At 49.5% G+C, this 12,174-nt stretch overlaps 1 protein-coding gene across 2 annotated transcripts in view; it reads left to right on the forward strand.

The window, feature by feature from the left end:
- The window catches only part of SLC25A19 (solute carrier family 25 member 19), a 16,883-nt gene continuing 4,709 nt past the window's right edge, over positions 1 to 12,174 (forward strand). Inside the window, exons 1-6 of one of the 2 annotated variants that reach the window (XM_089900109.1) lie at positions 1 to 78; positions 593 to 636; positions 4,185 to 4,354; positions 4,533 to 4,688; positions 6,358 to 6,528; positions 11,135 to 11,318. In XM_089900109.1, the coding sequence (XP_089756235.1) occupies positions 4,223 to 4,354; positions 4,533 to 4,688; positions 6,358 to 6,528; positions 11,135 to 11,318 (643 nt within the window). In that variant the 5' untranslated portion in view covers positions 1 to 78; positions 593 to 636; positions 4,185 to 4,222. The remainder of the gene's footprint in view (positions 79 to 592; positions 637 to 4,184; positions 4,355 to 4,532; positions 4,689 to 6,357; positions 6,529 to 11,134; positions 11,319 to 12,174) is intronic. The other variant, XM_022589648.2, reaches the window with a different exon arrangement.

Genomic DNA, 12,174 nt, shown 5'->3' on the forward strand with positions numbered 1-12,174 from the left:
GTGAAGTTTTGCCGTTAGACTGCGTGAGGAGGGAGGGAGAGAAGAATTCGGGGAACCGGGCCGCGCCTTTGGAGCCGGGTGAGTGACCTCTTCCTCCGCCCTCCTGGCACTCAGCTCGGGGAGCTGCACTCCCGCTGCCCGGGGGCGCCTACACGCGCAGGTACTTACGCGGGGGCGGGGACTGTACCCACACGTGTCGCGTCTGATCTGAGAAGCATCTTCAGGGACGCAGGAAGCAAAACCCTGGACACACCCGGGGCACCTGTACATGCGGGTTCCCACCTTGTGGGCGTTTTCTCGGACTCGGGGAGAAAAAACACGCCCTGGAGCACATGTGGACACTTGTATCCACACGCGGAGACATCTGCAGAGACCCTCAGCTGAGCACGTGGGCTCACGGGCACACACGCTCACCGCGGGGCACCTGCATGCCTGAGCCCCAGGGACTTACGCAGTAAAAACAGGGGTGGCACGGCAGACTCATATACACACACCCCAGCCGCCCTGCCACTCACACCAGCGGCCCCTGTCTTCTGGGTACTTTATTATATCATGCATATAATCATATTTCATGTTTATTTTGTCTCTTTAGATGGTTTTTTGGTACAAGAAGGAAATTTTGAACAAGCAGAAAAAGTAAGGCCACTACTGAATTATATTTAACAAGACCTTTCACGTGTATAAGGACTTTTACTTTTTTGACAAAGCTTATCACATATAGTAGTATCTCGTGTGATCCTCCCAGGAATCCGGCTAGGCAAGGCCACCATCATTCCCACTTTCCAGAAGAAAAAGCTGCCAAGGTACATGAGAGAGACAGACAGGATTTTTTTTTTTTTGCGGTACGCGGACCTCTCACTGTTGTGGCCTCTCCCGTTGCGGGCCACAGGATCCGGACGCGCAGGCTCAGCGGCCATGGCTCACGGGCCTAGGTGCTCGGCGGCATGTGGGATCCTCCCGGACCGGGGCACGAACACGCGTCCCCTGCATTGGCAGGCGGACTCTCAACCACTGCGCCACCTGGGAAGCCCGAGAGAGACAGAATTTTGACTCGGGCTTCTTGATCTGAGGTTTAAGGTTATGTCCAGCTATGCAGAGCTGCTTATTTGTAGAAATGCCTCCTTCCCTCCCTGACAGTAGGGATCTGACACTGCTCAGTGTGACCTGAGCAGTCTCTGGGCAACCTCCGGAGAGGCTTTGCCTCTCAGTCACCTGCCTCACGTTTAAACTGCTCCTCACAGGTGCCTGGGGAGTAGCAGCTTGAGTTAATGTCACAGAGAAGTTGATGGGAAAGTCGAGATCTCCTCCTTTGAGGGTCTGGGGAGAAGTCTGGGGAGAATGGGCAAATTCCTGGCGGGAGTCGGGAGATTTCATACCATTAGACTTTTTTCTCTCTCTTTTTTATGGCTGTGCTGTGTGGTTTGCGGGATCTTAGTTCCCTGACCAGTGATCGAACCTAGGCCCCAGCAGTGAAAGTGCCGAGTCTAACCACTGGACCGCCAGGGAATTCCCCCATTAGACTTTCAATAAATGTTATTTTACAATACTTTGCTGATCGAGCCCCATGGAAATGTCTTGTTAATTTTAAGGATGGATTGGAGTGCTATTTTGGTAGTTTCAGAAAAGTGAGGGCTTGGGGCTGAGGGATTGGTGTGGACAGAGTTCCAGGGAAGGTGAGAGGAGAAAAAGAAACAATGGGGTGAAGGTGTCACTGTGTGGGCCCTGATTTCCCTGTTACTAAAGGTATTCAAGAACTAGGTTAATTCTGAGGTCTCTTCTAAAATCATTTTATGTTTACTTTTAATTGGGGTTTGGGGGGGCCATAATGAATTCAAGCAACGTAGAATTGTGTAAAGAAAAAGGGAGGGAATTTCCTGGTGGTCTGGTGGTTAGGACGCGGTGCTTCCACTGCAGGGGGCCCGGGTTCTATCCCTGGTTGGGGAACTAAGATCCCACATGCCACGAGGCGTGGAAAAAAAATAAATAAAGTAGCAGGGAGGAGATCTGCCTTCCCTTTTCCCTTGCCAGCCCTACCCCCAAAGGTAACCTTACCAACCTGTTGATGTGTGTGTCCTTATAGACTTTCCTGCTGTGCTTTATACGACTGTTGAGGGTGTATGTAGGTCTTGCTGTTTTTCTTTTGCAGAAGTGGGGTTACACTAGACATACAGTTCTGAAACCTGCTTTTTTCTTGTTTTAGTCAATTGTGGACGTCTTTTCCAGTGTGTGTTTAGCTCTGGCTCATTCTTTTTTTTTTTTTATCTTTTTTTATTTTTGACTGTGCTGGGTCTTCGTTGCTGCACGCGGGCTTTCTCTATTGTGGCAAGCGGGGGCTACTCTTCGCTACGGTGCGCAGGCTTCTCATTGCTGTGTCTTTTCTTGTTGTGGAGCACGGGCTCTAGGTGCGCAGGCTTCAGTAGTCGCAGCATGTGGGCTCAGTAGTTATGGCACGTGGGCTCTAGGGCACACAGGCTTCAGTAGTTGTGGCTTGAGGACTCTAGAGCTCAGGCTCAGTAGTTGTGGCGCATGGGCTCCGCATCATGTGAGATCTTCCCCGCCCAGGGGTCAAACCCGTGTCCCCTGCATTGGCAGGTGGATTCTTAACCACTGCGCCACCAGGGAAGTCCGCTCATTCTTTTAATGGCTGCATGGTGTCCTATTGCATGGAGGTGACTTAGTGTCTATCCCTCTATTTATAATCATTTGCATTATATCCAGTTTTATAAATAGTGATGCAATGCATGACATTTTACACACACATTCTAGTATTTCTCTAGAACAGTGGTTCTCGATCAGGGGCAGTTTTGAACCCCAGGAGGCATTTGTCAATGTCTGGAGACATTTTTGATTGTCACAAGGGGAGCGTGGGGATACTGGCATCTGGTGGGTAGAGACCAGGGGTACTGCTAAACATCCTACAGTGCTCAGGACAGCCCCCAACTACAAAGAATTCTTCATTCTAAAATGTCATTAGTGTTGAGGTCGGCTCTAGATAAAAATGGAATTAGATTTTTGGGGTTTTTTTGGCCATACTGCATGGCATGCGGGATCTTAGTTCCCCAACCAGGGATCGAACGTGCCCCCTGCAGTGGAAGCGTGGAGACTTAACCACTGTACCGCCAGGGAAGTCCCAGTTACTTGGTTTTTAATCATTTATTCAGTCATTGTTTTTAGAGCCTTTGGGGCATGCCAGGCACCGTGCTGGTCTCTGGAGATACCACTGTAACAAGGCTGAGTCCCCTACCTGTATGGAGCCTGCCTCCTGTGGGCGGGGAGGACAGCACCTTAACAAGTGCTGGGAATGCTAGAAAGGACATGAGTACATCTTCTGGAGGGGATGCTCTTTAGCTCAGCTCTTTAGCTGAGCCCTGGAAGGTGAGAGGAACCAGTCTAGGGAAGAGTGAGGCTGCATTTCAGACATGGGAACAGTAGGTCCAGGGATGGGCCGGTAGATAGGAACGTAGACAGCATTTTCTAGGAACTGCTCAGAAGCACTGAGCCCACCCTGGCTGAAGAGACTGAACCGTGGTCCAGGGTGAGGTTGAAGAGTTGGGCCTGTATCATTTTGCAGCGTAACTCAGCTCCACTGCTGTGGGCGGGCCTGCGGTGTGTGCAAAGAATGGCGAAGGGTGATGCTGAAGGGCTCAGGGCCCTTTGGATCATGGCGGCTTGTTAGAGAATCCCAGGCCCCGTTCCTGGAGTCCGTGTGTCTGAGGTTCCCCCTCTGCGCTCAGCTTGAGGCTCTGCCCTCACGCTAACGCAGCCTGGGATTTCGCCTCAGTCAGGAGCTGGCCATAAAACCAGGTGTCTTGGAAAGCCAGCTGATCTCTGGAAGTGAACTGTTTCCTACCAAGCCTGTTCATTCACTCCATCAGCAAATATTAATGAGCATGTACTGTGGTGGGCTCTCTTCCGGGCACTGGAGTTACAGGGATGGATGAATGAGACCAACGCCGTGTTTTCATGGGCTCGAATTCTAATGGGGGAGAGAGACAAGAAACCAAAGTATGGAATCAATGTCTGGTATATAAATGCTCTAAAGAAGAATAAAGCAGGATAAGGAGAGAAAAGGGATGTGGGCGCTGCTTTGGGGGGCTGGTCCGGGAGGACTGCTCTGAGGAGTGATGTGTGAGCCGGGGCCCTAAGACCTTGCTCTGGTATTTACTCCTGTCTCTTGCATTTAGCCTGAAGCTGATGGACATTGTATGGGCCACAGGCAGGGATGGTGGGCTATGACCCCAGAGCAGACGGCAGGAATGTCTCCAATCTCGAGGTGGCCGTGGCTGGGTCTGTGTCTGGACTTGTCACTCGGGTGCTGATCAGCCCCTTGGATGTCATCAAGATCCGTTTCCAGGTACCCTTTTCCCCTTTTTGTGTGTAACGGGCCAGAGGACAAGTTCACTCTTTTTTGCCAAAGCAGTTCCTAGAGCTTGCAGTTTTGTCAAGAAGCACTTTGTTGCCTTTGTTACCGTCTCTGAAATTCCTCCTCGCCCCCCCGCCATCATCCTGACCATTCTCATCTTGATTCCTAGCTTCAGATTGAGCGCCTTTCTCGCAGTGACCCCAACGCGAAATACCACGGGATCCTGCAGGCTGGGAGACAGATTTTGCAAGAGGAGGGCCCAACAGCATTCTGGAAAGGACACATCCCAGCCCAGCTTCTCTCCATAGGCTATGGAGCTGTCCAAGTAGGTGGCAAGGGAAGCGGCCAGGCCCCTGGGGTCACATTGCCCAATGGGGGAGCCCAGGGTGGTGAGGCGTGTACCTGGGCTTCCCCGGGGTAGGGCAGCAGGAGGCGGTCACACACTGCTCATTCATGTTGGCTGGGAAACTACCTGACAAATTGAAGACATAGACTGAGCTGTACTACAGGCATCCCCTTCCCCACGTCCCCCAACCCTGGAGACTTAGCACCCACTGAAAATGAGGTGCTGCACCTAGGATACTGTCTTGACACCCAGCCCAGAGGGGCTTAGCAAATGGCAATACAAATGCTTTTCATTTTTCAAAATAGCATTATTCACGTCTGTGCATCCTTTGAACTTCCTAACAACACTGTGAGGAAGGTGGAGCAGGTGTTGGTGGGTCGCAGAGAGGTTGAGTGAGCTGCCTGAGGCCACACAGCTTGTAGGTGATGAGGCTAGGATTAGGATCCAGGCTTCTTGACCGTTGCTCATGAGTTTGTTCAGCTGAGCGCCAGTTTACCCCATGGCATCTAGTCTGTAGCTGTACAGTAGTGGTGATGGAAATAGCCAACCCCGCACAGTGCTCATAGGGGGCCAGGCCCCGGGTGAAGCACTTCACATCTGACACCTTACAACAGTCCTCTGGTAGGTTCTGTTGTCATCCTTATTTTACAGATGAGAAGACTGAGGCAGAGAGAGCTTAAGTAATTAGTCCAACCAACGTCACTAGCTAGAAAGTGGCAGAGCAGTCCCTGCCTGCTCTACGTATGACATCACAGTGATTGCTCAGGTCACACGCACCTGCCTTGCCATCTCTGCGCCCAGCACACAGATGCTGCGTCCTGATGGGTAAATGCAGCAACATGTGCTCTCAGGACCCCAAGCCATCTTGAGTTGGCCGGAGAAGGATCTGAGCCCAAAGAGGGCTTACACCACAGAATATGGAATATGTGGAATTCTCCCAACAGAATTTCAGCTCCAGGGCAGAATGTTTCTCAAACAGGGCCACTGCCAGCTGCATTAAAAGGGTCCCCAGCCTAGAGTCAGATAATGGCCATCTTTTGCCAGTTCTCAGAAAACTAAGTGATGAGTAGAATTTTCTTTTGTATTCTTTTTTTTTTTTTTTTTGGCCTCGCCATGCAGCTTGCGGGATCGTAGTTCCCCCACCAGGGATTGAACCCGGGGCCACGGCAGTGAGAGCACCAAGTCCTAACCACTGGACTGCCAGGGAGTTCCCGAGTAGAATTTTCTTTTTCTTTCTTTCTTTCTTTTTTAAAAATATTTATTTATTTATTTGGTGTGTCAGGGTCTTAGTTGCAGCATGCAGGATCTTTTTTTTTTAGTTGCAGCATGTGGGATCTAGTTCCCTGTCTAGGGGTTGAACCTGGGCTCCCTGCACTGGGAGTGCGGAATCTTAGCCACTGGATCACCAGGGAGGTCCCCCAAGTAGAATTTTCTGATATAAAAATGTTCTCATGTATTTTCTTAACCCTTGGGTATTTGGCTCTGCTCAGAGTATGAAAGGGCATCTGAGCTTTGCACAGTTACATGTTCGTTGTATTCTGACCCTACTCAAGAAGAGTAGTATCTCCTGGTCCCTAGGATAGGCCCCGCCTGGGTCACGGGTGCATTCGGGGGGTGTTTTCCATGACACTGTCACACACTCTTGCAGTTTTTGTCGTTTGAAGTGCTCACCGAGCTGGTGCACAGGGCCAGCGTGCGCGATGCCCGAGACTTCTCCGTGCATTTTGTGTGTGGCGGCCTGTCTGCCTGTGTGGCCACCCTCGCCGTACATCCTGTGGACGTGCTACGCACCCGCTTTGCAGCGCAGGGTGAGCCCAGGGTGAGTGGCCAGGCCAGAGAAGGGGCGCCCAAGGGACGAAGGGCGTCCCAGGGTGGGGGCTGTTTCCCTTAGAGGGAACAAAGCCGGGGGGGACCTGGGGTTTTCAGGCCATCCTTCAGCCTGTTCCTGAAACCCGTAATGGTTCTTGGCAACAGGCAAGGTGCTCACAACCTCACGGGGGACACAGAACCTGCAGGGGAAACAGAGCAAATACCAAATCGGGACGGGGAAGGCATCTGGGAAAGTGAAACTTGAGATTCTATCGCTGTATTATTGGGAGGGAGGTTTTGGTTTCCAGAAAGAATGGATTGGAGGAAATGGGATCATTGAGTCAGATTCAAGGAAGAACTGACTGAGTGAAAGCAAGGGATTAAACCCTCAAATAGATGCCCCATCCCCCCTCCGCCCACCATAATCTCTGTTTCTTGGACATACATAAGAATAGCATAGGATACTGTTGATGGGGAATGATATTTTGCTTAAGAATTTGATCTGGGACCAGCTAAGAATAACTGTGGTTTCAGCTGTGCCAGTTTTTTGTGTTGCCTAGGGTGGAGATCCTGGGTTGGGGGACCTCTTTTGTTTAGGAGACATTCTGATAAATTTTTTGGTTCAGAAATGCAAAGTGCCCCAGGAACAGTCTAGAAGAAAACGACTGGGGCATGAGAGCTGGGTCACTCTGTGTGACACTGCAGTGGAAAATAGAGGTTTGGGGTGACTGCCCTGGTGGAGAAATGAGATGAGGGGTCCTAGGAACAGAGTAGAGAAATGGAGGGGAAGGATGTTTATAGAGGGGACAGACCTCAGCAACATGGTGGCTGCTGGGATGAAGAGAATGGCTGGTGACAGTCCTTCAGGTTCCCTGTTCTGCGTGTGCTATAATCCTCTTCTGTTACTTTCCAACCTTTAGTACAAGTCTATGAGAAGAAAAAAGGGAAAACATCATTAAGAAAAGAATAGCATATTTCTTCTTAGGCTTAGCTAATTGAGATGTTGGATTCTAGATTCTGGAATGGCTGGAAAATTGTGTGTGAAAGTGAGGGGAAAAGACTTATTTAAAAATTGCAAAACTCTCCACCTTCTTTAGACTAGTAGCATCCATAGTGTAAATCCTCACATTTCTTAAAAAAATCAATAAACTGGGCTTCCCTGGTGGCGCAGTGGTTAAGAATCCAGCTGCCAATGCAGGGGACACGGGTTCGAGCGCTGGTCCGGGAAGATCCCACATGCCATGGAGCAACTGAGCCCGTGCGCCGCAACTACTGAGCCTGCTCTCTAGAGCCCGCAAGCCACAACTACTGAGCCCGTACACCACAACTACTGAAGCCCACTCGCCTACAGCCCGTGCTCCGCAACAAGAGGAGCCCGCAATGAGAAGCCCGCGCATCGCAGTGAAGAGTAGCCCCCGCTCGCCGCAACTAGAGAAAGCCTGCGCACAGCAACGAAGACCCAACACAGCCATAAATAAATAAATAAATAAATAAATAAATAACCTATAAAGTGTGTAAAGGTTAAAAAGACAGATAGTTCTTCATGAACTATAATGAAAAAACACCAGCCGCCCCCCTGATTCTATTCCCCAGAGGCAACCACTTTTAATATTTGTGTGCTTCTTCCGTAATTTACTTCCTAATTCAAAGTAACATGCTCTTTCTCTTTCTTCCTTTCCTTCTCAGTTTTAAATTATAGACATTAACTACTGACTACTACTATGGAAGATGAGGATTTAACTCCTTTACCATCACCCGTGGGCATGCTTGTGCTTCCTCGCCTGAGCGCGGCACAGCTGATTAATAGATTTTTGGCTAAATCAGTACTCAGTGTTTATGCTATTATGATTATGTAAATGCTCCTGCTGAGCCTCAAAATATATTACGATTATGTTTTCTTTTGTATTTTTGTCTTTCCTGAAGTTGGCAATTGCTTTGTATTTTATTTGTTTTGCTTTCTGCATGCTTATCACAAATTCACTTTCAAACAATCTCCCAATAGGGTGAGCCTGTGGTCATCAGTCCCATGTTTTTATGGAGCCCCTCCTAGAGCCCCCCACCCTTGAACCCTTCACCCTATGGCTTCGATCTAGACTGTTTGCTCCAGGACTATGGCCAGCTATTCTCTTAGGAATTCTCACGTAGGAGCCCATGTCTTCTCTTTCTTGATTAGTCCCTCATTTTGTGGAGCACATCCTGAGGTATAGCTTCCTTACAGAAGCCTGATAGAAAATGCCTTTATTTTCCCCTTGCACTTAACTGATGGTCTGGGTGTAGAATTCTAGGTAGCTCTCAGTATTGCTGAAGAGGCGTCCGGAACCATCCTGATGACTAACCCTTTAGATGAAGGCATCCACTTTGCCCTCTTGGGAACTTTCAGGATCTTTTTTTTTTTTTTTTTTAACTTTTCTGTGGCCCCACCATGCGGCACGTGGGATCTTGGTTCTCCAACCGGGGCTGGAACCCACACCCCCTGCAGTGGAAGCATGGAGTCTTAACCACTGGACCACCAGGGAAGTCCCTCAGGATCTTTTCTTGATCCCTGGCATTCTAGAAATTTACCAGTGGAGTGCCCCAGGGCAGGTCTCTTTCATTCATTGTGATGGGCACTTCCTGGGCCCTTTAGTCTGGACACATGTTCTTCATGCCTGGAAAATGGTCATGAATTATTCATTCACAATTGCCTGCCCTCTTTTTTTCTTTTTCTTTCTGGAATTCATGTCAGTTAGACACTAGACATCCTGGATTGATCCTCTGATTGACTTATCTTTTATTTACCATTCTGGGAGGTTTCCTTACTTTTATCATTTGGGCCCTCTATTGAGTTTAAATAATGTCTGCTAACATATGTTGGTTCCTAAGAACTGTCTTTGGTTTGTTTGTTTCAGTCAGGTTTATTAAAGCATAACTTGCACAGTAAAATCCACTCTTTTTAGCATACAGTTCTGTGACTTTTGACAAATGCATATAGTCACGTAACCACTAGCACAATCAAGATATAAGACAGAAGTTCCATCACCCCCTGATTTCCTCCTGTCCTTTGTAGTTTGTCCCTCCCCACCTCCAGCCTTCAGTAACCACTGGTCTGTTTTCTGTCTGAAGTTCTGCCTTTTCCAGAATGTTACATAAATGGAATTATGCCCTGTGTAGTCATTTGAGTTGGCTCCCTTCACTTGGTAGATGCATTGGAGATGTGTCCGTGGGGTGCCTGTGAGTAGTTGGCTCCTTTTTTTTTTTTTTTTTTTTTTTGCGGTTCGCGGGCCTACTCACTGTTGCGGCCTCTCCCATTGCGGAGCACAGGCTCCGGACACGCAGGCCCAGCGGCCATGGCTCACGGGCCCAGCCGCTCCGCAGCATGTGGGATCTTCCCGGACCAGGGCACGAACCCGTGTCCCCTGCATCGGCAGGCGGACTCTCAACCGCTGCGCCACCAGGGAAGCCCTGACCCTCTGCTTTTATCGTGAAGGTGATGCCTTCTCTGTGGTCTCAGGATATTAGTTAAAATTTCGTGGGTGGTTTCTTTTTGCTGTCGTTTTCTTCTGCTATATCTTTACGGTCTCTTCCTTCCAAATGACTTCTCCTGCCCCTCATCAATCATTTTGGCCTCTGTTTTGGGGGAGGCTTTCCTCAAATGTCTGGTGACTCTTGGCTGCCAGCTTGGTGTTAAGAGGGCACACAAAAAGCAGAGTGGCACACTGGCACGTGGGCAGCTTGTTGCCCGATGGCCTTCCTCTGAGGCCCGGCCCTTTCATGCAAGTCCCCAGGGCGAAAGCCTTCGATGTGGCTGCCAGCATCTGGGAGCCAAGTGTCAAGAGGGAGCATCTGGGAGCCAAGTGTGTACTGTCCCTGCTCAGTACAGACTTCCCCTCGGTCACCCTCTTGTCAGTGCAGTGCTTCCCGCACCCACAGCCAGGCAGATTCAGCCCCTCTGGTCCACTGCAAAGAATATATGCCAAATAGAAGTGTACTAAAAAATCAGTGGCTCTTCGTGCATAAAGATCACCTGTTGATGGTTTCAGAAAGGTTAAGTATATGCATATGGCAAAAAAATCCAGATAGCATAAAATGGTCATAGTGAATCTCCTTCTTCCCCCATCCCTCCCCTGTCCCCCTGTTTCCCGCTGTGGCGGTAATAATGTTACTGTCCCTCCTTTCTTGTGTGTCCTTGTGGGGCATAGTCTCTGCATACAGTTTGTTTCCTCCACAGACACTATGCCTGCTCTTCATGTCCTGCTGGGTTCACTTAACTGTATATTTGGGGGAGTCTTCCCTATCGATCGTCTAGATTGCATCTTCCTGTTGTAATTGCTACACTACGTTCTTTTGAACAGGTGTGCCATAATTTATATAACCGATCACCCAAGGGTGGACTTCACACCTTTCGCTGTTCCGCATACTTTTGTGCACTCCTTGGCATATCTCAGTCGTGTAAATAGCTAGAAGGGGAGCTGCCAGACAGTCCCACCCTTGGAATTTTTGTCCAGCATTTTCTTTGTCCTTCTGGCAGGAGAAGTAATGCTGCTAGTAGCTGGTTTCTGGACAAGGGGAAATACAGCTGGTGGGCTGGGTTCTCGGGCTGAAACGATGTCACTCATCATTGCATGTGTGGTGTCCAGGTCTATAAAACTCTGCGAAACGCCGTGGTGACCATGTACAGGACCGAAGGCCCCTTGGTCTTCTACAAAGGCTTGAACCCCACCTTGATCGCCATCTTCCCCTACGCTGGGTTCCAGTTCTCCTTCTACAGCTCCTTGAAGCACGCATATGAGTGGGCCATGCCAGCCGAAGGAAAGAAAAACGGTGAGACCGGCCTCATGGGAAAGGGAATCTGGGTCCCACTCCACCCCACTCCCAAGCCATAGCATCTCTTTCTGAATCAGGTAGGAAATAAAGTTTTCCTGCAGAAGCTAAGACACCACAGATCTCTGAACCCACAGCTCTGTAATACAGCCAACAAAACAAATCCATTCACTCACAGATGACTTTTTTTCTTTCGGCTCTTGCCACTGTAATTTCCAACTACCGGTCATGGTTTTCATTTTTGTCAAAGGTCCAACTTGCAGACAGCCTGGTTTTGCTTCTGTGTTTGGTTTGGTTTTCGTTTGGGGACTCTGGGGAGGGGGATGGGCATCCTGTTCCCTCCCAAGCCTTGAACTGAGTTGCATGGCAGAGCCTGCAGGCCATTACTGCCTCCAGCTGGGGTGATTACTGTTAAAGGCGCACACCCCTTCTGCCACCAGCCTGTCCAATCAGCAGTCCATTGTCGTTCCTTTTTAAAAATTTTTTATTTATTTATTTTTGGCTGTGTTGGGTCTTCGTTCCTGCGTGCGGGCTTTCTCTAGTTGCAGAGAGCGGGGGCTACTCTTTGTTGCGGTGCGCGGGCGTCTCACTGCGGTGGCTTCTCGTTGCAGAGCACGGGCTCTAGGTGCGCAGGCTTCAGTAGTTGTGGTTCGCGGGCTCTAGAGCACAGGCTCAGTAGTTGTGGCGCACGGGCTTAGGTGCTCTGTGGCATGTGGGATCTTCCCAGACACGGGCTTGAAACTGTGTCCCCCGCATTGGCAGGCAGATTCTTTTTTTTTAACTTTTTGGCTGCGTTGGTTCTTTTTTTAAAATATTTATTTATTTATTTATGGCTGTGTTGTGTCTTCATTGTTGC

This window comes from Delphinapterus leucas, chromosome 19, assembly GCF_059928025.1.
Source record: "Delphinapterus leucas isolate spDelLeu-1000000601 "Yukka" chromosome 19, BTC_Dleu_Yukka2, whole genome shotgun sequence".
NCBI classification, from domain to species: domain Eukaryota; kingdom Metazoa; phylum Chordata; class Mammalia; order Artiodactyla; family Monodontidae; genus Delphinapterus; species Delphinapterus leucas.